We start from the raw sequence: 25,260 nt of genomic DNA on the forward strand, positions 1-25,260 counted from the left end.
GCCATTCTGCCGGCCGAACTGGCTAACCATCTAAGACATGCGACTTGAGACATCGAATGAGAATCGCTGAGAGGCTTCCGGCAGCCTGCGAAAAAAGGACTATCGTACTATTATTATAAGTCGATGGCCAATATTGAATCCCGTCCAGGACCCGGCGACCAAGTGTCCTCATCGCAAAGTGCGATGGGCGAGGTATTGGGTATCATCGTGGATCGCGCACCTATGTGTGGTGGCTTTGGGTCTGCTGGCAATTTTGTGACCTGTCGATAACAGGCACGAACTATACAGGTGGCGCCTCGAAGCGGCCTGGTTCGATCAGCCAAGGAAGGGGCCGGTGCCGAGCACTCTCGTGATCGTGAGTATCGGAACCCGGAGAAAAACCAATTGTGCGTGGTGTGACGGCAAGATAGAGTTGTGCTTCCCTGGGCATTTAACATGAGGCCGAGGGTTTGTTGCAGGCCGGATCATTAGTCGAGTACGGATGTGACGTTGATCGAGAGGGAGAAAACGGTTTCGGCGCCGTTACATCCTCGGATGAAGGAATAAAGAGCCGTGGCCTAATCTGGCCAAGCCGCCTGTTGCCCGGTCGAACTCATCGGTGCATATATCTCATTAACCGTTCAAACAGCACTTGCCAATATAGGACAGGCACGATGAGATTGCCAAGAAGAGAAAGTAACATGGAATCTGAACTAGGTGCAGCTAACTCTATGATTAGTAGGAACCCGGGAGACTGGGAACAGAAGGCGATTGGAATAAACAAGTCCTGTGCGATGCTGTGTCCTGTGCTGTGATACAGAGAGAACAGGGGCACGAACCCCTGGACATGTGATAGTGGCACATGGAGTCGCTGCAAGGCGGCTTGCGGAGGTCGATCCGCACCGGAAACGACTGGATGCACTCTTATCGAGGCTGTGGCACTTTCGTTTCATTATATTGGCCATGATGGACCCATTGCTTGATGAGATGGACGTACACAGTTGTGGTGTCAACATCATCCTGGGCCGGAATCACGATCCTGGCCGACGTTGTCAGTCCTAAGAGGAAGCTGGCTTGACTTCAACCTAGCCCGAAGAGAACCAGGAGATTGCAGTAAGCATACAGGCATGGCGCTCGGGAAGCATCTGGATTGAAGTTCCTGGAAAGAAAAATTGCCCAGAGAGAGCGATGTGTTTGGCTTTGACGCCTGAAGAGGTGTCTTCTTGGACCACGTCGGAAGAATCAAGCCCGCTATGTCGTGTGCAAGAGAATGCGCGAGAGATTCCTGGCATATTTTCTTGCCGAAGTGAGACTGACGATTTGAGTTCTTGTAAGTGCGTGGCTTGCCCAAACCAGTTGCGACTGCTGAACTTGTGGATCATGATTGGATTTTTGTCGCCCTCATGCCGTGCAACGTGTACTTCACATCGGCTTGCGACCTCCTTCGATAGAACCAAAAGAATGGATCTCATCGTTGATCACAAAGATGTGCGAGGCAATGAATGCAAGGCTCGCGTTTTTGGCGAGGTAAGCCATCGCAGCCGGCGGATGAGAAAGCATGAGGGACGCCTCATTGGTTTGGCTGATATGACACATCGTTCGAGAGGCGTTCGCGATGATACAGGGGGCTCATCTATCGCCAAAAGGCCCAATCACGACCTGGGGCTTGGTGGGCTGGGAGGTGCGCCCGGCTGAGACTTGCATAATATGATGGTTTTGGAGAGAGATCGGCTTCATGTACATTAGCTTTGTAGGACCTTCGGATAACGCCCTGCAATAGGTTGGCTGCTAGCCAGTATCGTTATTGATCTGGGCATGCACGCTCGTCACTTCCATCGACATGTCTGCCCTGGGGCCAATATCGAGGACAATCTGGTTTCCTGCACGAGAGTTTTCCAACCGCTCACAAAATAGTGTCGAGGCAGGGTTTCGCTACTAGATCGGGCGACTCGATCTACTAGAGGTGTTGGCAAGATGCGCTCCATCGCAATCACTTGATACGCTGCGTTGCATGCAATAGTGGTACACCTAATGCTCTCCCGGCATGGAGGAGGCCAGCAAGTATGCGATTTGCTGGTTGTTGATCGCCGAGGAAGCTTGCTGATGGCTCCGATGCTACAGATAGACCCTGATCTCTCGGCTCGGCACTCCCAGCCCAGAGCACATATCTTGAGGCAAGATGAGCCTTGAAGACGATGCAATCACATCGGTACATACCCGTGGGATGCCTTGATATATACCTACCAAGCCATGGCCTCGGGTAGGCAACAGCCTGACAGCAACTGGCTAAGAAGCTTCAACAGGGTCTGTGGCGAAGAAAGCCCTACCAAGGGACTGCCCGCGGGACCGAGCCAGGCAACCAGGCGAAGATTCGCAGGCTGACGCCAGGTGCGCCAAACGGTTGACGGGCGGACCGTTGGGAGCAATGGCATCACATTGCCAGCCAAGTTGAGTCAGTCGCATCACAAGCGCATGCAGAAATGCATACGGCGTAATCATGCGCAGCGGTCAATCATGTAGCAGCCGATTTTGATGGGTGGTGGTTCCGTAGCATTGGTGATCTCACATTCTGCAGCAGTTCGTCGGGCGGGCTCTGCTCTCGGCGTGACGGGCGTGGCGAAGGATCCTTGGCCAACTCCTAGCGAACGTGAGGGGTCCAATAAGAGAGGAAAATGACCCTCCCCCAAGACTTCCAAGAGGTCATCTTGGGGAAGAACATCGCCATGAGTGCAGGTTTGAATGGGCCTGGCGAACTGAGTCAGTCACGGCAGATCTGTCTGCGGATTACGTGCCTATGATGTCGTGCGTGATAGTGGAAGGCTGAGCGTGAACGGCATTTGAGGTCATGAGGAGGACAGTCAATAGCGACAACGGGATGAGGATTTGGGAATATAAAGAACTGCCTCGACATCAGTTGAAGTCAATCTGTTCTACGGCACTTTTTAGGAGTTAAACTTTCTCGGGACTGTCTAGAACACTAGAAATTACCACAACTGGAACGCAACTCCCTCTTCCATTGAAAGTTGCTACTGTCGCGCAGCATTAGCCGAACCTACTTGCGCCTACCCTTCCAATCTTCAACCAACTGCGACCGGGCAAAAGACTACAATACAAAACCTACACCTAGCCAACGGTTGATTTCGCCTACCAATTGCGCTGCTCTCGACAATCCATTCAATATGGCCGGTGGTGTTTTCACAACGATTCTACGCGAGATTGCTGAGCTCTGGGATGCTGTATTGCTGGGTCTCGGATCGTGTTATTATAAAGTCAGGGGGCACTGAAGAGGATCACGAGTTCTGGTGATTGGGATGGTGCAGACACAGAAATGCAGGGTCCAGTGAATTGAGTTTGCTAAGAAGACAATGGATAGGATGGTGCAAGCAAGCATTGGTGGTTCGTGATTCAAACGAAGGGGCTCGGGATCAACTCTTCTGACATGACGAGAATAGCCTTGCTTTGCTTGGCAGGTGTCAGAGAGGCAAGGTGCCGCCGGCACGTGAATGATCATCCGACTTGAGACGAGGGTGGGCAGAACCAAAAAAGATCGGCCCTGCGCGCGACAGACTCACGTTACCCATTGGGCAGTCGCACAGAACATCGAAATCCCCTTCGCCGCTGATCGCTGGTGTTTCTCGCTCAGCTTTTTCCCCCTTCCTTGTCATGACGACATTTCTTTACTGTTGGAGTGGGTTTCTCGAAGGAACGGTCGAGATCTTCTGGAGATGAGAGGTGAAAAGAACGCGCAAGCCGACAAGCTGGCAATACCACTCAGCACTGCTACTGTGAGGCAGCATGCGAACAAAAACAGCGCATACGTGACTACTCCATAGACAGCGAGATTTCTGGCAGATTGATTAATGGATAATAGATTGTCGATGGAGTCACCCAGCAAGCATGGTTTCATTCCAATCAATCTCAATCAATCGAGGTTGACCGCACGTACGCATGTACAGTAATATCACAGTGGTAGGCACACATTACGTACCGTACCTGTGCCTGTGCAATCTTCTGTAGATGCGACACTGCACTAGCAAGAGCAGCGTGGCGTGGCGCACACAAACACACATCACAGTAATTAGTGTCATCGTTCTAGAGCGTCCCTAGACTTGTGCATGTTAGTTTTCAATCGCATAGTAGACTGAAATGCATTGCTTTCTGGGCATCGCGTCATCGCGTCATCGCCAATTGTTGCTTGTCTGACAATCCTTGGGAGATCTCTATTGATCCTGAAAGCTTCTCTCAGCCATAGGATGCCTTGGCCGTTGCTTGGTTGGTCTTGACTTTGCTTGACCTTTCTTGACATTTGCCGCTGGCTTGCGTTCTGGCTCGCTAGCTGGTCAGGATCTGTGTTTGCCAAGATGCCAAGCTGGGATGGCAACAGGGGGCCTCGCACCTTTGCTGGTCCGTCGCCAGTAATGGCCAGTAATGGCACGCTCGAGGTGGGGCGCACTCTCAGGAACGAGATGAGGTCCAGCACATTCATCTCGGAGGTACCACTGTTTTTTCTGGCGGTTGTACGTATGTAGGACGTGGAATTGACAGAATGTCTTTCGCTCGCTGCACTGCCTCCTCGACAGCACATGCATCACGAAGTGCAGATCAGAATAACAGCCTTGGATCTTCGCAGAGCGGCCAGCACGAGAGATATGAGATATGTGGTAAACCGCCCTACGGCCTTACGTACGCCTCTCCATTGTTTCAACACGGGCTTACTGTTTGTTGTGTGCTCGTATCAAACCAACCTAGCTTCTTCTGCCACCTGCCAACTCGATGAGCCGGCGGTAGATGGAGGGTTGTGCCGCACAGCTGCGTGAGGATCAATAGCCGCACAGCTGCCCCTGCATTCTGCATCGCTTACCTTGCCTATCTTGTCTGTACATAGAGCATAGAACACAGAACACATCCAGACTAACGTGATATTTGGCCAACGCAACGACGGCTTGATTACTTTATACGAGAAGACGGCCTTGAATGCTACTACTACCTCTCTACTATTGACGACACCAATCCGGTCAGGAGTGCAGCTGTCCACTGCCACCGGGCAATATCAATGCATGGTGTGCGGACGGGTTGGCTAGTCCACAATTGTTTACGGTGAACCCTCGTCGTCCCCATCGACGTCGCCCCTAACTCGCCAGGCCTGCCCTGGATGCGCCCTGGATCTTGCCTTGATACGGCAAGAAGCGTGGAAAGGGACGCAACCGCCCCAGCAAGCCCCAGCACCCAATCAGCCAATCGAGAACCCCCCGGCTCCCGGTGCCAGGCCTGTAGGCCTAACAGGCTTCCCCTTTCTTTGCCCGTGATTCCATCCCATCCCGTACCTGCATCTCCACTATCCACATTGGGAGAGACCTTGCTTTCTATCCTTTTTCAAGGCCCATCCTCCCGCGCTCGTTCCCTCCGATGCTTCTTCATATCTCTCCCAAGACTTCATCTTTCCCTTTTTTATTCCGCTTGTAATCAGTACGGGGATAACTAGAGAAGGAACCAATTTGAATTGGAGGCTTCGTACACTCTTTTTAGACAAGGTCAACAAACACTCGTTATTTCTTACGCTCTCTAGCATTTCCGCTATTCTTTTTTACACACGTCATTCCCCCTTCCGAAACAACAGAATCTTGAGACGACCCACGCCGGATTCCAAGGCGGATATTGACTCTTGGCTTGTCACAGAACTTGGTCATCAGGGAAATCAAAAGCCTTGATATCTACTCTCAGTTCCTCCCGGACTTTGACTTCTGGATAACACCAATCATCTGCATTTCACCAAAACAACACTACACACCATGGGTTTCCTCAAGGCCGCAGTGACTTCGTCGCTGCTCTTGGCTGGCAACGCCAATGCCGCTCTCGACCCCATCGTCCAGAAGGGCGCCAAGCTCTTCTACAAGACGTCGGGTGAGCAGTTCTTCATGAAGGGTATCGCCTACCAGCAGGAGTTCGCCGCCGCCGGCAAGGACAGCTCCTCGGACAGCAAGACCAAGTACATTGATCCTCTGTCCAACCTCGACAACTGCAAGCGTGATGTCCCCATCCTCAAGGACCTTCACACCAACGTCATCCGCACCTACGCCATCGACCCCAAGGCCGACCACAAGGAGTGCATGGACCTCCTCGAGAAGGCTGGCATCTACGTCATTGCCGATCTCGGTGAGCCCGCCCTGTCCATCAACCGTGACAGCCCCGTCTGGAACGTCGAGCTCTTCGACCGCTACAAGGGCGTCATCGACGAGATGGGCAAGTACACCAACACCATCGGCTTCTTCGCCGGTAACGAGGTGACCAACAACAACACCAACACGCCCGCCTCGGCCTTCGTCAAGGCTGCCGTCCGTGACACCAAGAAGTACATTAAGGACACCAAGGATCGCTGGATGGGTGTCGGCTACGCCGCCAACGACGATGCCGAGATCCGCATCAACATGGCCCAGTACTTCAACTGCGGCAAGGAGGAGGAGTCCATCGACTTCTGGGGTTACAACATCTACTCTTGGTGCGGCGACTCCAGCTTCACCAAGTCCGGTTACGACACCCAGGTCGAGTTCTTCTCCAACTACTCCGTCCCCGTCTTCTTCGCCGAGTACGGTTGCAACTCCCCCGGTGGCGCTGACGGCCGCAAGTTCGACGAGACCAAGGCCCTGTACTCCAGCCAGATGACCGACGTCATCTCCGGTGGTATCGTCTACATGTACTTCGAGGAGGACAACGACTACGGTCTGGTCAAGGTTACTGGCAAGAACGCTAAGACCCTCAAGAACGCCGACAACCTCAAGAAGGCTCTCTCTGACGCTAAGCCCGTCGGCACCACCCTGGACAAGTACCAGCCCTCCAACAAGGCCGCCACCTGCCCCAAGGAAGGCAAAGAGTGGAAGGTCAGCCCCGAGGCCATGCCCCTACCCCCAGCAGCGACCTCTGCGACTGCATGTTCAAGTCCCTCGAGTGCCAGCCCTCGTCCGACCTCAAGGCCAAGAACTACGGTGACATCTTCGACTTCATCTGCTCCAAGGACGCCAAGGCCTGCGCCGGCATCAAGCAGGACACCGAGGCCGGTGTCTACGGCCCCTACCTCGGCTGCAACGCTAAGGAGCAGCTCGGCCATGTCCTGAACGCCTACTACAAGAACCAGAAGGGCGCCAAGGACGCCTGCGACTTCAAGGGCCAGGCCACCCTCAACAGCAGCCCCTCCACCGAGGGCAAGTGCAGCAAGCTCGTCGACGCCGCCAACAGCGCCGCCGCCGCCGCTGCTACCGCCACCTCGGCCTCGCAGGTCGGCACCATCTCCGCCGATGGCACCACCTCCAAGTCCAGCGACGATGCCAGCCCCGCCAACGCCCTGCGCACCGGTGCTTTCAGCTTCGGTGGCTTCGCCGTCGGCGCCTACATGGTCGCCGCCATGGGTGTCGGTGCCGGCATGCTCGCCCTGTAAGAAGGGACTTACTACTTAGTAATATGTCCTGTTTCTGGGACGTGTGTGTGCGCCCGCGTTGTTTTTAATAGTAGATAGTGGAGGAGGAGACAGGTTTTGCACATAGAGCCTCCTATGATGTTACTACTACTGAGCATAGAGATATATATCAACCTTTTTTGACGTATTGTAATTCGGTGTCTTTTGTTGGGGCCTGATACCCTTGATGGCGGAGCGAAGTGGCATTTGGTGTTATTTTCTTGCAGGTCTACTACCCACGTGTGTACCTACTTAGCTTTAGAGTGTGACAGCATACTGCAGAAAAAAGAAGAGAGACTTATTCCTTAACTGTTCAATTTGTGTTCACATGATATATCTGCTTTGGTCCGCCTGGTTTCTAATTGACTGTGGGCGAGAGTGTCGACGCTTACTTGACAGGAGTTTGTCGCTTGTGACTGAGGATGACCGTGAAAGCCTTTGTGGGCGATGCAATTAATGTCTCGCTTACTTGCCGGCTTAGAATACATGTTTGAACGCACCTCACTTGCTATGAGGATGACCCAGCAAGATCAGACGCAATACGGGAAGGAACAGATTTCACATATTTTATCCTGCATAGCGTACTCTCTCATACACAATCTTCATCTTGCCACGATTTCTATCTTCTCGTCGGTCGTGGACATCCGGAAGCCACCGACCATAATTACTAATAGCTTTACACTTGGATAACCAAGGAACACATTTCAAGCGATGAGCGAGACGCCTGTTTCGTTCAATTTCTGGAACAAGGCTTGAAGGTGCTCCAAGCACAGTCAAGAGGCAGTGGAAATAAACTAAATAAAGTGAATTCATCACTACTACACATTATCCCGTTGAAATAGCGCTATTACTATCATCCTATTTACTTCTGCGACCTCTTCATGTAAGGATCTCTCGCAGTATCAACCTTCAGGAAACACAAGCCAGTCGCGGGGTTGTTCAAGTCGACAGGCTTAGGGGTGCAGCCATTGTAACTAGTGTTAGCTACGTCGACCTTTCGACGCTGAACACTCAGGTGCTTGCCGAATCGGAGGTAAGTGCACCGTCATACAGCTTCAACTCTTCTAACTCCTCAAATGATGGCAGCTGCGGCGTACCTATACAGAGCAAGAGAGTGACGGCATAACGCCGGAAAAATAAGAGAATCGTTCCTGAATGCCGGCTCTGTGTTCTTGCTTAATGTGCCTCCTTGCACGTTTATCGACATTGCTTCTGAATCTGTGTGGACGACCATGCACCCCCGAAGTAGCAGAATGGAATGTAGAAGGGAATATTGCATCTGGGATATCGTGCTTTTTCTCCCTTGGCTCTTTCGCCGGCTTAATTGCGTCGACCTCGCCACGCAAGGCAACCAGTCGTAGGAGGAACCGCCGAGTGCGATAATCGTTAGTCATGTCAATATATGGTGGCTGAGACTCGGTTATCATCCTGTACGCTAGCATCGTTGTTGAAGTCACGATGCTATCACTCAGGTTTATATTTGCACTAAACACCTTCAGCCGAATTAGACGTCTTATCAATGTAAAATGCAACTGAGTGACAGCCCAATCAAAAGCATACGTCCACAAGGGACCTGGTCGTTGAAGTATGCTGACCAACTCGGGGAGATCCCATCGAGGCAGGTCAAAGTTCTTGCTGTAATCCCTCCGCCAGGGGTATTTTATAAGTTCTTGATCGGTCGCATCCGAGGGATGTATCTCACCAAACAGGAGAAATGATATGGTTCTTCGAAGCAATTCATACATGTGGAGCTTGTAATCCGGTGGAAATCGATTGGGATTCGACGCGTCCGAAGAGATTCCTAGAAGTGCATAGACACGATCCAGCTCAACCGACGCCTGGCAATGCCCAAACTTTATCAGCAGCGTGGCCAGCGTGCGGTCCTCGCCGTACCACGACTCATTGCGCATGGGCCCGGGCATGAGGTCGAGAATGGCTTTGGCACCTGTTTGCTGATACCAGTGCCATCTCCCATAAATGCCAGGCACGAACGCAAACGTCCGGGAGGAAACTGTATGCATACCGCAGACTATTGTCGCACTTCGGGCGCAGGCAACCTCTTGCAGAACCCAAACCCTCTGGAACCATGACCTGTTGAGTAGGTCCTTCAACCCATTACAAAAACGATAGTCAGATTCGAGTTCCAACACGGACGATTCTTTGGACCAAATGTCCAGGGGACGCTTTTTGTAGTCGACATGTTGCAGCGCTCGTTCATCAAGCAGAGCCATCATCTCCTACAGCCAGGTCCCAATGGTTAGTGGCCGCATTTCAATCTGTAGTCATGTTGATACAAGGTTAAACATGCATACCATCAAGTGAGCAACTTCAGGCGTAGTCGGTCCTAGCCATATGAGAACCGTCTCAGCATATTGGTAGACGAGTCTCATCTGACCGACTTGGTGCCCCTTTTCCCGATTGTTTGACTGATCGATACACAAGGCGTCAATCCAAAGTAACCGGTCACAGTCAGGCAACCGCAGGCAATTCAGGGCATCGAGTAAATTAGGCGTCACAGGTATTCTCTGGTCGTCCAGGAGTATCTGGGCGGTACCTGTGGACACAGGAGACCCACCCCAGGTATACGATAGGGCCTCGTAAGGCACGCCGTCCAGTTCACTCAGGAAAGTTTGAATAAGTTCGCAACGTATAATTTGGGACGATGAGCCCTGATGAAGTCGAACAATTCGAATGGCATCTCGCGAAAGGTCAATCGGCGAATAGTGGTATCGGTATTTGGGCAAAGGATGAATGAACAAATCCTCAGGACAGAGTGATGTCTGCATAGTACGAGCCAATTGCTATCAATCATTGCTTGAAGAGAACAGTAAGAATCGAGGAAGAACGTAGAGAGTGAACAGGAAAGAACTAGTCGGAGCCTCACATATAACCAGTCAAATAGATGGCGGCCTCCTGGTTCGCCAAGGCATACTCGCCGTCAGCCATATTTTGTATTGAGCACCTTGTCATTGCATGTTGTATTGTGTTTGCCTTGTTGTGATGGATGCAACCATGATGATTTGGCGCTGGAGGATAGGCTGGATGCTTGCATATGTTATGCATGACCGCCAGCTTTATGCAGCCAGCGACAACAGTGGTAACATGACATAAGGGGCGGAAGCTACCCCGCCAAACCACCGCCGTGCCCCGCCATCCAGTAAATTCATGGGTAGACCATCAACGTGTTCGCGACCTGAACTTATGCGTTGTTTCTTTCTCCCAAGCATCATCTGTTATACCCCTTCGCCAAAATGGAGCTGGATACCAAGACCCGTAAGGCGACCCTCCACCAAGCCCTCAGTTCCAAGTTGACCAGTCCGCTCGTCCAGCGCAGTACATGAACAACGACGAGAAGTCGTTTGCCTATGTATCGGCCCGCGACCGATGGCCCGTCATCATCGTGAGTAGCGAGACTTCTTCTAAACACCTGCCTGTATACATTGCTGTTCTAACTATCGACTAGACCGGCGCCATCGACGACACCTACCGCTCCGTTTCCCAATGCGACGACCCCGCCAAACTCAATGAGGGCAAGACGATTGTCGCCGAGCTGGCGAGCCTCAAGTACGAGCTCCAACACGACCGACAGATGACCCGCTGCGCGACGACGGCGAGCCCGATATTGCCGGATACAACGCCGAGCTCGAGAAGCTCGGCAACCCGACCTGGTTCAACGTGCCCTGGCTGTTCAGCGAGTGCTACCTGTACCGCCGCATCAGCACCTCCTTCAGCCTCTCGACCCACTGGAAGCAGTACGACATCTTCTCGCGCCAGAAGATGGCCACCTTCCGCTCCTCGCGTCCCGCCGTCCTCGAGCTCGCCGCCCGCTACAAAGACATCATCACCCAGATGAACAAGGACAAGGCCAAGAAGGGCACGCCCGAGCACGACGAGGCCGAGAAGATCCTGTTCCACGAGATGTGCGAGATCTGCCTATGGGGCAACGCCACCGACCTCTCGCTGCTCACGAGCCTGACGTACGAGGACATCCAGAAGCTGCAGGGCTCCGAGGCCCGCAAGGCGAGCGAGAAGAACATCATCGTCAACGACCTGGAGTCCGCATACCAGGTGCTGAAAAAGGCGCGGGACGAGGGCAAGGCGGAGCGCCGTGTCGACATCGTCCTCGACAACGCCGGCTTCGAGCTGTACGTCGACCTGATCCTGGCCGGCTTCCTTCTCTCGTCCGGGCTCGCGACCCAAATCGTCCTGCACCCCAAGTCGATCCCCTGGTTCGTGTCCGACGTCGTGCCGCAAGACTTTGCCGATCTGCTGAGCGCGCTAGCGCAGCCCAAGAAATTCTACGAGACACAGTCGGAGGACGAGAAGCTCCAGGACAAGACGCCCGAGCCCCTGTCGGACAAGGAGGCAGGCGACCTCGCGTTCCTGTTCCAGGAATGGGGCCAGCAGTATGCCGAGGGGCAATTCGCCATCCGACCGAACCGCTTCTGGACGCACGGTGGTAGCTTCTGGCGGCTGCCCGCTGAGAAGGAGCTGGTTGACGATCTGAGGACTAGCGAGCTCGTCATCTTCAAGGGCGATCTGAACTACCGAAAGCTGACGGCTGATGTGAGTATTGCATTGAGATGAGAATTGATACAAGAGAGATATGTATATACTGACCTCGTGTTTCTACAGGCTGCCTGGGATCCTACAACTCCTTTCACTGAGGCCATTGGTCCCATGGGACCAGGCTCCGGCGTCAACGTCCTGGCTCTGCGAACGTGCAAAGCCGACGTAGTTGTCGGCTTGAAGGCTGGTGAGGACGAGAGGATCCGCGCGACAGAAGGTGGCGGCGGTGACAGCGGTATCCGGAAATGGGCGTGGAGCGGCAAGTGGGCAGTTGTGTCCTACTCCGGCGGCAAATAGGAATGGCTAGCGGGGAGGGGGCGTAGTTAGGGGTGTACAAGTGTTAGACGAATTTGCTTGTTCATATGGTTATTAGACGAAAGACAAAAGACAATAGATCATGAAGACTGAACATGGAAGAGATAAAACCGTACTCGTAATGCGTTGCTCATCTAATTGACTCATCAAATCGCCTTTTCCAACAGTTTCTATAGCATCCAACCTTTTACGACCCCGTTTTTGAATACCCAGCTCCTTATATACATCCCCTTTAAACTTTTGTTCGAATCAGACCTCCCCGTAGTATCGTTATTAATTACTAACGGATGAAGAATGCCCTCGCCATATTACCAACACAGTAATGAACAGAGAGCCTGAGCCTGACTAGTTTTCCTCCTTCCGACCTAAAGCCGCTTAGTTGAAGACGACGGTCTTGGTGCCGTTGAGGAAAACGCGGTGCTCGCTGTACCACTTGACGGCGGCGGCGAGGACCTGGCTCTCGACGTTGCTGCCCTCGTCGACGAGCTCCTTGGGGCTCAGGGCGTGGTCGACGCGGGCAACGCGCTGCTCGATGATGGGGCCCTCGTCGAGGTCGGCGGTGACGAAGTGGGCGGTGGCGCCGATGATCTTGACGCCGCGCTCGTAGGCCTGGTGGTAGGGCTTGGCGCCCTTGAAGCTGGGCAGGAACGAGTGGTGGATGTTGATGATGCGGCCGCTCATGGCGCTGCACAAGCCCGGCGTCAGCACCTGCATGTACCGCGCCAGCACGACGAGGTCGATGTTGTGCGCCGCGATCAGGTCCAGGATCTGCTTCTCCTGCTCGAGCTTGGTGTCCTTGGTCACCGGCAGGTGGTGGAACTCGATGCCGTAGCTCGCGGCCAGCGGCGCGAAGTCGGCGTGGTTGGACACGATCAGCGGCACCTCGATGTTGAGCTGGCCGGTGCGCTGGGCGCGGAACAGCAGGTCGTTCAGGCAGTGGCCGATCTTGGAGACCATGATGAGGACGCGGGGCTTGGCGGAGCGCGGGCGCACGTCGAGAGTGCGGGTCTGGAAGTCCGCGGCCAGCTTCTTGAGGGGCTCATCCAGCAGCGGGCTCGTCGACGCCGCGTGCCCGAAGTGCACGCGCATGAAGAAGGACTCGGACGTCCGGTCCGAGAACTGCTGCAGGTCCAGGATGTTGAGGTTCTGCGCCGCCAGCAGGCCCGTCACGGCGTGCACGATGCCCGGCTTGTCCGGGCACGACAGCGTCAGGACGTGGTCGTCGCTGGGCGGGGCGGCGGCGGTGGCAGCGGCTGAAGAAGACATGTTGGCGGCTTTGGGGGACAGGTTGAGCTGTTCCTTCTGTTGGCGGATGTTGGCCTGCTGTTCCCTTTCCTGAAGCTTCTGATGCTGTTGAGAGAAGAACCTGGTAGTGGTAGCTCTCAGGGGCAGTTGGCAACGATGAGTAAGACGGAGGCAGTTGCTGCTGATTGGTGTTGTTGCGGTCGAAAAGTGAGTCAATGAGCTCCGGCTTAGCTGCTGCTGGATGGGTTTCAGCGCTGTGCTGCAACTCAGACGTGCGGCGGACATAGGCAGTGATCGGTAGGTCTTCTTTTTGGTTCTATTTAAACTCACAGCCTAAAGTGACTGACTATATCCGCCGGGCCAATCGATTACAACGGTGATATACTGTTCTCTCTATGTATCTACCTCTCAACCAGTGCTTCTTAGTCACATATGGAAATTTTGTTTTAGTGGTGGTGTGTGCGAAGAACGACTTGGCGACTAGAAGAATCGCACCCCACCAAGCGTAGTGGGCTGAAACTCGAAACCCTCCGCTTTCGGGCAGATATGACTACATGGCAAAACCATCACCGACTACTTATGTTCAGCATCCCCTAGATGGGCCCTGAAGCACATACTCCCAGATCAGGTTCAGTACTGGGTTGGACTAGCAAAATTTAGATGGCGGCAGAGTCAGTATGACCAGAGTACAAGACCGACAGTGCTGGGATTGAACACTGATTGTTCTCGATGGCGGGGTAGATGAACCGGGTTTTGGCGGGGTAGCTTACCAGTAATAAGACTTTCTCTCGCAAGAGAAGGATTCAAGCGAGATACCTAGTGGTGATACAGAGGAAAGCAATGGGCTACCGGAATTAAATAATAACCAAGTTCAACGAATGATTTCAATCATGGGCTTTCAATAAGTACTCAATCATCCGTGGTCATAGGTGATACGTGCCCCACTTAAAGGTGGTGTCTCCGGGACCTCATTATTCTAGCACTGCGCTCCCAACACTTCCTCCTATCATCTCTTTGCTCAGCCTTACCGCATATCTATTCGACCCGGAACGCTGTGATCTTGTGCCAATAGCTCAGTATGGGCCATCTCATCACCGTCGCGACTTGCTCGCTTCGACAGTACGCACTGTCCGTTCTTCCCTGTGGCAATTATTCTGACGCTTTCGCAGATGGGCCCTTGACTGGGAAGGAAACGCCAAGCGCATCATCGAGAGTATTCATCTCGCCAAAGATGCCGGCGCACGGTAAGTGTCATTCTCCCGGCACATGCAGTCCACCATCTGAAAGATATCACTAACACCGATGCAGGTTGCGTGTCGGACCAGGTACGACTTCGTGCTTCGTTTGATCCATTTACCGAAAGAACAGATAGTAACAGTGAGAGTATCCAGAACTGGAGACCTGTGGCTACGGCTGCCTCGGTGAGCTTGCCTGTCCTCCTCGTCAACACCGAAATTGACCATTTTCCAGATCACTTCAAGGAGGGTGACACGTTCTTGCATTCGCTGGAGATGTTATGTCGTATCCTAAGTGATGAGAGTACCTGGGGCATAATTTGTGATATCGGTGTACCGATTGTCCATAAGAATGTCCCTTACAATTGTCGAGTTATCTGCCTGGACGGAAAGATCCTCATGATTCGGCCTAAACGGTGGCTCGCCAAGCAAGTACAGAATGATTTGGACCAAGTGCTCCCCTGCTAATGTCCTGAATAGTGATGGCAACTACAGGGAGTTGAGATATTTTAGCCCCTGGTCAAAGCCCGGCCAAACCGAGGAATATTATCTACCCCGAATGCTCCGAAAACTACAGGGAGCTGCTACAGTCCCATTTGGGGATGCTCTTTTGACAACACTGGACACGGTCGTAGGGGTTGAAACTTGCGAGGAACTTTTCACTCCTGACGCGCCCCATGTACGTTTTATGCCCAGTGCCGCTTGTTGAGTTACATGTCTACCCTCCGATACTAACGCCTAGAGTCCAGATTTCTATGTCTTTGGATGGCTGCGAAATCTTCACCAACGCCTCGTCGTCACATTGTATAAGAAGCCCCGATCTACCTATTCTGGAAACTCACAGAGAAAAGACACTGATGGTGCTCACTAGGGGAGATCACGAAGCTTGAGACACGCCTGGCACTCATCTGCGGCGGGACGAAAAAAGCAGGTGGTGTGTAAGTGACCTTTGGTGGTTTATTCCTTTCCCCTTTCAGCATTCAGGGCCAAGTGGGGTTCGACAACGGAGTTGTTTGCACTCACTCCTGAGACACATTACCACGAAAGAGTCATACTGACACTGAGAGTCGAAAGTTATCTTTACGCAAATCAAAGCGGATGCGACGTAAGTGATCCGACACTTCCTTTCTCCCATTTCAATGATCCAAGAAGATTAGCCTCTGCGTCATTTCTGTAAATGGCTGTATACCCTTCTTTGACCCATATGATTTATTCACTCCAAGCCTTCAGCTAACATAAGTGTTTTTGTTTAATGCCAGGGCGATCGCATTCTTTATGATGGATGTGCTTTAATCATCCTAAATGGTGATATTGTGGCCCAGGGTGAACAGTTTGGATGTCGCGATGTTGAGGTGGTCACAGCTACGATTGTAAGTCACTTTTCTTTTCCTTCTTTTTATTTCAAAACATTTCTCGCCCCTTTTGTCTGTTCAGTATCTTCTTCTGCTTCACTTTCGTCGATCACTTCTTCTTTCCCAGTAGTTTGAAAGCAGTGGCTAGTCGCCTTCGCTCTAGTGGCATACATCGCTCCCCGAGACACACCGTTACTGCCTTTTAGAGCCATACTAATGCCGAGATCAAATAGGATTTGGAAGAGGTTCGCTCCTACCGTTCTTCCTGCAGTAGGCAAAGCCAGGCTGCCAAATCTACCGCCTACCCCAGAATCCATACGGCATACGAGCTTGGCCCCGAGGAGGAAGATTATGATATCACCAAACGTCGCTCCACCCCCATCGAGCCTCGCTTGTATTCCCTAGAAGAGGAGATCGCCCTTGCTGGAGGATGCTACCTGTGGGACTATCTCCGACGTTCAGGCCAGGCCGGGTACTTGGTTCCTCTGAGCGGCGGCATAGACTCCTGCGCCACTGCTACCATCGTCTTCTCCATGTGCCGCATCGTGATGAAAGCGGTGCAGGAAGGCAATCCACAGGTTATCGAGGATGTCAAGCGCATCGCTAAGTACAAGGGCGAAAACGTCCTCCCGGAGAGTCCTCAGGACCTCTGCAATCAGATCTTCTCGACCATTTACATGGGCATGGAGACCATGTCATCGCCCGAAACCCGCAAGCGAGCCAAGGACCTGGCCGAAGCCATCGGGAGCTACCACATTGACCTGAACATTGACGACGTATACAAGGCCCAGAAGGCGCTCCTCGTCCAGACCACGGGCTTTGAGCCAAAATTCAAGGTAGAAGGGGGAAGTCATGCTGAGAACATTACATTGCAATGCTTGCAAGCAAGAATAAGAATGTACGTTCCATCCCCAAGAATTCCCGTATCAGGAGCCGTCAAGCATTTCTTGAATTTCGCTCGCTAACCCCTGAAATAACAACGAACAGGGTAACTGCGTATCAATACGGTCAGTACACACTACTTCATGAGACATGAAATCAACAGTTTGGAAGAGCAACACTGACACTGAGTAGGTCAGATCCTGCCCACCGTACGAAACCGACCTGGAGCCGGCAGTTTGTTGGTGCTAGGCAGCGCCAATGTCGGAGAGAGTCTGCGTGGATATCTTACCAAATATGTGCATACCCCCTTTCTTTTACCCCCTTGTCTTATCTTTTCTCTCCGAGTTCCATTCTCTTCAACGGTCATGCTGATAGGGGACCAATATAGGACTGCTCGTCAGCCGACATCAATCCGATTGGAGGTGAGTCAATTGCTTCCTATTCATTTCCCAGGGGCGATTAGGGTTCGGCAACAGCAGTCATATGAACCGCACTCCCACCACATGCTGTTCAGGACCTTATACTAACGGGCGAGAGTCAATAGGCCTGGATAAAGCGGATCTGAAGAGGTTCATCCTGTGGGCAAAGACGAACTTCGAGATTCCATGTCTGCAAGAGTTCCTCTCTGCCCCTGCCACAGCTGAGCTTGAGCCGATAACAAACGAATATGTGCAGGCGGACGAAGGTACGACTACAGCTTTTTACACCGAAGAAGCATGGCTAACGCGAGGACAGCGGACATGGGATTCACGTACGATGAGCTGACGGTGCTGGGCCGGCTGCGAAAGGAAGCCAAACTTGGTCCTTACGGCATGTTCCAGCGACTGGTTCACGACTGGAGCGCCGACTACACGCCCACACAAGTGGCTAAGAAATGCAAGGATTTCTTCCATTATTATGTACGTCCCACCCCCGCCTTCATTCTCTTCTCTCAGTATATCTTGGGGGACTTCGAGGACGCGGTTCGTCATTGAGGGAACCTTCCGAGATGTACGCGGACTGTATGCTTCGAGAACCAATACTAACGCTGGATTCATCAACAGGCCATAAACAGACATAAGATGTACGTGATGCTTCATTGCCGCCAAAGTTGCCTCCTCTTCCCTTTCCCTCCTCTTACTAATGCCAATTTGTAGGACGACACTTACTCCATCACTCCACGCTCAGCCGTACTCGCCCGACGACAACCGCTTCGATATGCGGCCCTTCCTATACCCGTCGTTCTGGCAGTCGTGGTCGTTCAAGCGCATCGATGCGGAGTTGAAGAAGATGGAAGCGCAGGCCAAGAAGGGGGACGCTGTCGAAGCCGAGATTGATTAGAATGTACCCAGAGATAGCGATTGTGGCATGCGCGTCACGTCAGCAGAAGGTTACAGCTGGATACGCCCAACCGTACCCTGCGCCTTTACTCAGTCAATCAGGGTTTGAGATTTCTTGTTAGGTGCTTAGTTCAGTAAAGTACCTAAACGGTCAGTGTTTTAAGTATTGCAGTATTCAATACAAGCCATCGCCCATGACGAACATCAATTTCATAACACATTCCGGACATTAATACCACAATGAAACCTGAATCATCCCACTAACAAACAATCATAAATGATCACGTCTTAACATCCATACTGTGTACTGGCGCATTGTTCACAGGTGTAGTAATTTTAATACCAAGTGGGATGGTAAGCTTCCGGATAACGATAGTGGTCCGATCAAAAGCTTCACTCCTAATGCATCCTAACATGGCCGGGTTTTCTGGAGAGATACACAATCTCACAAGGGAGACATATTACTCAGGACTGTGGTTGCCATCGTGAAGGCTAGGGACACGGAGCTTAATAGCCAAGGATGCAGAGTATTTGAGTACGCAGTAGATGCACTCTGATAACTGGCGCCTCAAGATACATTGCATGATTTACGCTTGTGAACCTTTGGCACCTCTAGATGGGTGATAATCAAATTCAGATATGATACGGTAATTGAAATGTCCCTTAACTGCCAGCACTACAGGTATATCTTGCATCAAAGACTAAATAATGCAGCACCCTCGGGTACATCCAAATAAGTAGGTGGGCGTCTCCAGCATTAGTACGTCGCTGCGGACAATCTACTTTTTGCTCGAAGGGTTTGGTGGTTTGATGTCATTTTCTTCGGAGGCTAGTTAAGCTTTCACCAGCTTAGAGGCTCTAAGGGTTAGTGGGAAAAGGCGGCTGGACAGCCATGAGAGTTGAAACCTGGTTCGCAAGGCCAAAGTCTACACAAGTTGGATTGACTGCAAGATTGGCGAGTGATACAGAGTACGTGACTGGGAAACACTCGGCCCATTGCTGCACGTAGTACGTAGACAATCGAGCTGATCGGCTTCCCTGTTTCTCCTGCATGGTGTTGTGCAACGCTATTCCCTGCTCAGAGGCCTCATTCTAAGTTGACATGGGGAAGCGAGCTGATGGCGGGGTGCAACTCCAGATGCCAAGATCAGACGGCTTTGTGACATCACATCTACCCATCGGAGGCCTTTGAGTGTCTTTGGGCTTGAAATACAGGCTAAGGCTTGTGTTGCCATGATTCAGCCAGTTGGCGGAAGATGAATATATATCTGGTCTGCTCCATCGATTCCTAAGATCATTCCTGTGCATTAACATCGCGTTCTAACCAATACCCCGCTTCTGCCAATCGACCATCACCAAGTGGATAAAATCACAATCAATCAACTCATCCTCTACGACATCTTGAGCTAAAGCTACAACGCAACCCAACGCAATCATGGACTTCGTGAACAAGCTCACCGGCGGCAGTGACCCCAAGGGAGCCGACCAGAAGCAGCAGCAGCAGCAGACCCAAGGATCGTCTTCGGGCGGCGGCTTCATGGACAAGCTCAACGGCATGGCGGGCGGCGGCCCAGAGAGCGAGAAGAACGAAGACGCATTGGACAAAGGTAAGGTTGAGACACAGTTTCGATGGCTGGCCTAACGTGACCCTCCCCCACATACACCACAATGCTCCCCATAAATGGCGCGGTTGATTGGTGGCAGTTTGTGACTGACTCGATGCGGGCGTTGTGATTTGACAGGAGTCGACTGGGTTCAAGAACACGTTATGGGCCAAGGGCAACAGAGCAACGAGTCTGCCGCCGAGCAGGCCAAGGACGAGGCCATCTCGGACGCCATCCGCGACCAGTACAAGAAGTCGACGGGTACCGACTTCCCCATCAAGGACAAGGAGAGATTTTAAAGAACAACAAGCATCGCGGTTGAGAGATGCAGAATGGGTAGATTAATTAATACAAACGAATACCGCTTCATCTCGATGCCCAATCGTACAACATCGGCGATAGTGAGGCGGGCTGTAGAATTCCCACTCTATGACCGAAGGGTAACCGTGCTCGAGGGAGTCCACCTCATCCGTCATGGTGCGTACCTAGCAGAGCATCATCACGACCACCAACATGAGTATTGGGAAATGCCGACTTGGTCGGCATGGCTTTTTACGTAAGGTTGGCAGATAAAGTAGAGATGAGATTACATGCAGCCGACCCAGCTGGATGGCACATGGATCTACCACGTACAATGTGTGAACCTTACGCAGTCCTCTGCTTACCGCTACGTGGGGCACGATTGATTCAATTGATTCAAACTCACACTGACTGACGGCTGTGGCCAAGCAGCTCGCCTCGCTTACTATCCACCTGTGCGGGTGTGGGTGCTGGGTGCGGGCGCAAATATTACAACCTTGAGTTTGCCGGTACTGGCCGGGGTGCGGTGCCAGGTCAGGCAGGCTGGCAGGTCCTTGGCCCCTCAGGAGTCGGAAGTCGGGAAGGAAGACACACAGGTAGACAGGCACGTACATTTCCTTCCCCTGCGACTTTCCCATCCAGCCATCCTCCACTGGCCAGTTGCCAGCTCTGGCCCGCCCTGTGCGCGTCTGGAAGGTCTTGACCTCACCTCTATTCCCACTCTGGTTCTTTTCCTGCCGATCTGTCTCACAGCTCATCATCCCACTTGTCCATCAACGACTACTCGTGCTGGGTCTAAAACCCCGAAAAATCAACTGCCGCATTGCTAACGTCCATCTCGGTGACTAGAACCTGTCGTTCGCGGGGCCCTTTGAATCGCGAAATCATTCAATTGCTTGCTTTGGATTCCTTGCGCCTTTCCTTCTTCCTGCTGTTTTGCTACGCTTGTCACTGTTCGATTAGCCATGATTTCGCGCCGGCTACTTCTCGTCGTCGCCCATTTGATCGCCATTTGAGATTGGAACTCATTTCTGCGATATGGACGTGAAAGAGTTTTGTGTGATATAATTCCCCGCTGCTCTCACTGCCCGTCACAACCATGTCACGGCCCTCCTCGCCGGTGGCTCAAGTGATCGACGCCTATGCCGGCAGCACTGGACCTGAAGAGCAGCTTACAGCCACCGAGGAGAACAGATCTCTGAAAGAGTTCAACAACACCTTGTTCATTACCGAAGTTCTCGAGCAAGACTCGCGGCCGACCTTTGTCATCGACCTGGACCCGGATGAGACCATCACCATCGGCGCCACCAAAATTCTCCCCATCTTTTGCAACTCTGCCCTCCGTCTCCATGAATCTCTCTACGAATCCATCTTGGGCCGGGGTGCTCCGAAATCCTTGCGCTCCTACGAGGAATTCAGCCGTTGGGCCACCGGCGTCACCAAGTTTGATGATTCTCGAGATGTTTTCCCTCTGTCGCATCTATTCCACGATATGATCTGGACGGGCTCGACCATCCGCAAGCGCTGGAGGCTGATCAGTGGCAATCTTTACGCCGCGACTGTCCCCGTACGGGACCTGTCGGTGGTCTCGGGAAGGGCCTCTGAAGACCCCCACAGGAGACGCAAGTACTCCGTGGACCATACGGAAGCAAGCTCCACGCTCGTGTCGGCGCTGTCCAAAGCGCCGCCGCCTCTTAAACATTCCAGCTCCAGCTCCAACAACACCGCATCAACCCAGAGCAAGAAAATATTCTTAGCTGCCCCGGATAAGGCCGTGGCCGACTGGACGGTACCAAAGCCCAAGGGAGTCTTGTCCGCTCATCAACAGTTCGCCCGGGGCATACAATGGGAAAATACGCCCCTCGGATCCATGAAGAAATGGTCCGCCGAACTACGGCAGGTGGCGAACCTGGTTATGAACAACCCACATCCTTCCGCCATTTTCTGGGGCAATGAACTTACTATGCTCTACAACGAGGCCTACGCTAAAGAATGCGCTGGAAACAAGCACCCTTCGTTGATGGGCACCGGCTTCTCGGGCCCTTTTTCTGAGGTTTGGGACGCCCTCGGGCCCATCTTTTCCGAATGTGCTCGCACTGGCATCGCCATTCGCAACGACGATGATGGTCAGTCGATTGACCGCAATGGGTTCCTGGAAGAGACCTACTGGTCATGGTCCTGGACACCGCTCTACGGCGGCAGCGATCGCATACTTGGCTTCTACAACGCCGCCTACGAAACAACGCAGTCGGTTTTAAGCCACCGCAGGATGAGCACTATCAACAAACTTGGTGAATCAGTTTCCCGTGCCAAAACAGTGAAACAGTTCTGGCGGTTCATACTCGAAGGTCTCGAGAGCAACCATCACGACGTTCCCTTTGCGCTGCTCTACTCTGTCGGAGATAGCGAGGAAACCGACCTGGTCTCTGTGTCCTCGGAGAGCACCATCTCGCTTAAGTCGTGCCACTTAGAGGGCACCATCGGAGTGCCCGAGGGACACCCTGCCGCGCCCAGACAGCTCGATCTCAAGAGAAGTCGTGAAGGTTTCATCCCCGCTTTCCGCGAGGCCATGAGAACGCGAGAACCGTTGTTGTTGAACACCAGAGATGGAAGTCTCCCGGAAGAGCTGCTCGACGGCATCGAGTTCCGCGGATTTGGAAACATTTGCGACCAGGCCCTCATTCTCCCCGTGCGTCCGACCAACGGTGACATGGTGCTGGGCTTCCTGCTGGTCGGGGTGAATCCGCGGCGCCCTTATGACGATGGGTACCGATCCCTAACCGTTATGTTGCACCGGCAGCTGGCGACATCCCTCGCCTCCTTTATGCTGTACGAAGAGGAGGTGAAGCGGTCCCGCGACGCCGCTGAGGCAGCTGCTCTACAACGGGGAGAACCTCACGCAGCAATTGGCTTTCCAGACGAATCGACTGCGGCGGATGACGGAGCTCTCCCCCTCGGCATGTTTCTGGTGGATTCCGACGGAGTCCTTCGCGAAGGCAACGATAGGTATTTTGAGATGACGGGTCACCCACGCGAAAACCTGTACGAGATGTCCTGGATGGAGCAAATTGCCGAGTCCAGCATGAAGGCGATGCAGGATGGCTGGCGGCGGATGGCGGTGGACCGCTCACCGTGGTCCGGAGAATTGCAAATGAAGAAACTGTGCGTCCATCCGGTGGACATCCACGGCGAAGCCATCGACTACTGGCTCCTAGTAACGGCGCAGCCCGAGATCGCGTCCGACGGCTCCGTGCGGTCCATCATGGGCTCCATCACCGACATATCCCATCTCAAGTGGGCGCAGGGAGTGCAGAACAGACGACTCCAAGAGGCCGAAGAGACACGGAGGCAACAGAACGAGTTCATCGACATCACGTCCCACGAAATGAGGAACCCTCTTAGCGCCATCCTGCAATGCTCCGACGACATTCTGTCCACCCTCGACGTGCGCCACGGCTTACCCACCGCCGAAGACGTCGAGAACTGCGTCGACGCCGCCCGCACCATCTCGCTCTGCGTCCAGCACCAAAAGTCCATCGTTGACGATATTCTTACCGTCTCCAAGCTGGACTCCAATCTCCTAGTCATCACGCCAACACCCGCCCAGCCGACTGAGGTGCTACGACGCGCCGTCAAAATGTTCGAGCCTGAGCTGCAAGCCAAGGACATCCAGATGGTCACGAACGCCGACGACTCCTTCAGCCGCCTCGGCGTCGACTGGGTCACCTTCGACCCCAGCCGGGTCCTCCAGATTCTTATCAACCTCGTGACCAATGCCATCAAGTTTACGGCGGCTGCCGACCGCCGCGTCATCACAGTGTCGGTTGCCGTATCTCTGCACCCGTCCACGGACGCCAACATGCCCGGCTTCAACTATATCCCCATTCGAACACCGAATCCAGGCAGCCCAGTCGGGGAAGATTGGGGCACCGGCGAAATTATCTACTTGCGCTTCATGGTATCGGATACCGGTTGCGGCCTGACATCCGAGGAAGTCAAGGTCCTTTTTGAGCGCTTCTCGCAAGCATCACCCCGCACACACGCTCAATATGGAGGCAGCGGGCTTGGTCTTTTTATCTGCCGCCAACTGGCTGAGCTCCACGGGGGTCAAATCGGCGTTTCCTCCAAGGCGGACCAGGGCAGTACTTTCGCATTCTTCATCGCGGCAAGGCGATCCGGGGCCCCTCACCAATCCATGAAACGACGTATAACACCCATCGAGACATCCGTGACGGGCGGCTCCCTCTCTCGCCAAGTCCCTGGCGCCCCAGCGGCAAGACTTTGCCTCTACTGGGCCAGCCATAGACCTGGTCACAGATCTCAAGTCGGCCAAGGCAGCCCCGCTGTTCAACCAGACAGACTTGCAAGTTCTGGTGGTCGAGGACAACCTGGTCAACCAGACGGTCCTCGTGAAGCAGCTGAAGAAGGCGGGCATCGGCGTGGACGCGGCCAACGACGGCCTCGAGGCGCTCGCTTTTCTCGAGACGACGGCGTACCGGCGCGGGGCGGAGGGCCGCAAGCTTTCGGTGATCCTTATGGACCTGGAGATGCCCAACATGGACGGGCTGACGTGCGTGCGCGAGATCCGCAAGATGCAGCGGGCGGGCGAGGTGCAGGGCCACGTGCCCGTCATCGCCGTCACGGCCAACGTGCGCGACGAGCAGATCGCGGCGGCCAAGCGTAGCGGCATGGACGACGTCGTGTCCAAGCCCTTCCGCATCCCCGACCTCATCAAGAAGATCGAGGTGCTGCTGGGCGCCGTGGCGGATAATGCGGATTTGCCGAGCGGGGATGGGCCTGGCAGCAACAGCCTCGCGAGAACTAATACTATCTAAGGGGCTTCGGGGTCGGTATGGAGGTTCCGCTCTGCGGATGAATGAAAAGAGTGAGGGTACTTACGCGCTCTGCGATGTGGTTTTGAATGGGCAGCATAGCATCGGCGTTTTGGGGAGTAATATATACGCTAGATATTTTCAGGGGCAACATATACATGTGTATATATCACGAGGTTGC

General features: G+C 53.3%; 7 protein-coding genes across 7 annotated transcripts; 5 read left to right on the forward strand and 2 right to left on the reverse strand.

Moving 5' to 3' along the window:
* Window positions 1-5,768: 5,768 nt before the first annotated feature.
* Window positions 5,769-7,408, forward strand: PG998_006327 (1-3-beta-glucanosyltransferase gel4; the record flags this gene model as incomplete). Its single annotated transcript, XM_066873145.1, has 2 exons — window positions 5,769-6,854; window positions 6,914-7,408. 2 exons carry the CDS (start codon window positions 5,769-5,771, stop codon window positions 7,406-7,408), a joined length of 1,581 nt encoding a protein of 526 aa, XP_066733242.1.
* Window positions 7,409-8,288: 880 nt separating this feature from the next.
* On the reverse strand, window positions 8,289-10,212 carry PG998_006328 (uncharacterized protein; the record flags this gene model as incomplete). The annotated part of the gene is made up of 4 exons (XM_066873146.1): window positions 8,289-8,444; window positions 8,665-8,887; window positions 8,987-9,663; window positions 9,739-10,212. 4 exons carry the CDS (start codon window positions 10,210-10,212, stop codon window positions 8,289-8,291), a joined length of 1,530 nt encoding a protein of 509 aa, XP_066733243.1.
* A 465-nt stretch (window positions 10,213-10,677) lies between these two features.
* On the forward strand, window positions 10,678-12,292 carry PG998_006329 (uncharacterized protein; the record flags this gene model as incomplete). Its single annotated transcript, XM_066873147.1, has 5 exons — window positions 10,678-10,699; window positions 10,756-10,826; window positions 10,890-10,956; window positions 11,016-11,992; window positions 12,062-12,292. 5 exons carry the CDS (start codon window positions 10,678-10,680, stop codon window positions 12,290-12,292), a joined length of 1,368 nt encoding a protein of 455 aa, XP_066733244.1.
* Window positions 12,293-12,685: 393 nt separating this feature from the next.
* On the reverse strand, window positions 12,686-13,576 carry PG998_006330 (Formyltetrahydrofolate deformylase; the record flags this gene model as incomplete). The annotated part of the gene is made up of 1 exon (XM_066873148.1): window positions 12,686-13,576. The coding sequence occupies one exon, from the start codon at window positions 13,574-13,576 to the stop codon at window positions 12,686-12,688; it is 891 nt and encodes a 296-aa protein (XP_066733245.1).
* A 1,057-nt stretch (window positions 13,577-14,633) lies between these two features.
* On the forward strand, window positions 14,634-18,344 carry PG998_006331 (glutamine dependent NAD+ synthetase; the record flags this gene model as incomplete). Its single annotated transcript, XM_066873149.1, has 16 exons — window positions 14,634-14,674; window positions 14,725-14,799; window positions 14,864-14,880; window positions 14,924-15,222; window positions 15,368-15,469; window positions 15,540-15,594; window positions 15,662-15,728; window positions 15,865-15,895; window positions 16,050-16,160; window positions 16,376-17,040; window positions 17,130-17,149; window positions 17,217-17,446; window positions 17,562-17,709; window positions 17,760-17,923; window positions 18,068-18,087; window positions 18,161-18,344. 16 exons carry the CDS (start codon window positions 14,634-14,636, stop codon window positions 18,342-18,344), a joined length of 2,229 nt encoding a protein of 742 aa, XP_066733246.1.
* Window positions 18,345-19,778: 1,434 nt separating this feature from the next.
* PG998_006332 (uncharacterized protein) lies at window positions 19,779-20,246 on the forward strand (the record flags this gene model as incomplete). The annotated part of the gene is made up of 2 exons (XM_066873150.1): window positions 19,779-19,950; window positions 20,086-20,246. The coding sequence occupies 2 exons, from the start codon at window positions 19,779-19,781 to the stop codon at window positions 20,244-20,246; spliced, it is 333 nt and encodes a 110-aa protein (XP_066733247.1).
* A 1,100-nt stretch (window positions 20,247-21,346) lies between these two features.
* Window positions 21,347-25,082, forward strand: PG998_006333 (uncharacterized protein; the record flags this gene model as incomplete). Its single annotated transcript, XM_066873151.1, has 2 exons — window positions 21,347-24,475; window positions 24,504-25,082. 2 exons carry the CDS (start codon window positions 21,347-21,349, stop codon window positions 25,080-25,082), a joined length of 3,708 nt encoding a protein of 1,235 aa, XP_066733248.1.
* Between the last annotated feature and the right edge of the window lie 178 nt (window positions 25,083-25,260).

Source organism: Apiospora kogelbergensis (genome assembly GCF_038363985.1).
Source record: "Apiospora kogelbergensis strain CBS 113332 chromosome Unknown utg000003l_segment0_segment0, whole genome shotgun sequence".
Classification (NCBI taxonomy): domain Eukaryota; kingdom Fungi; phylum Ascomycota; class Sordariomycetes; order Amphisphaeriales; family Apiosporaceae; genus Apiospora; species Apiospora kogelbergensis.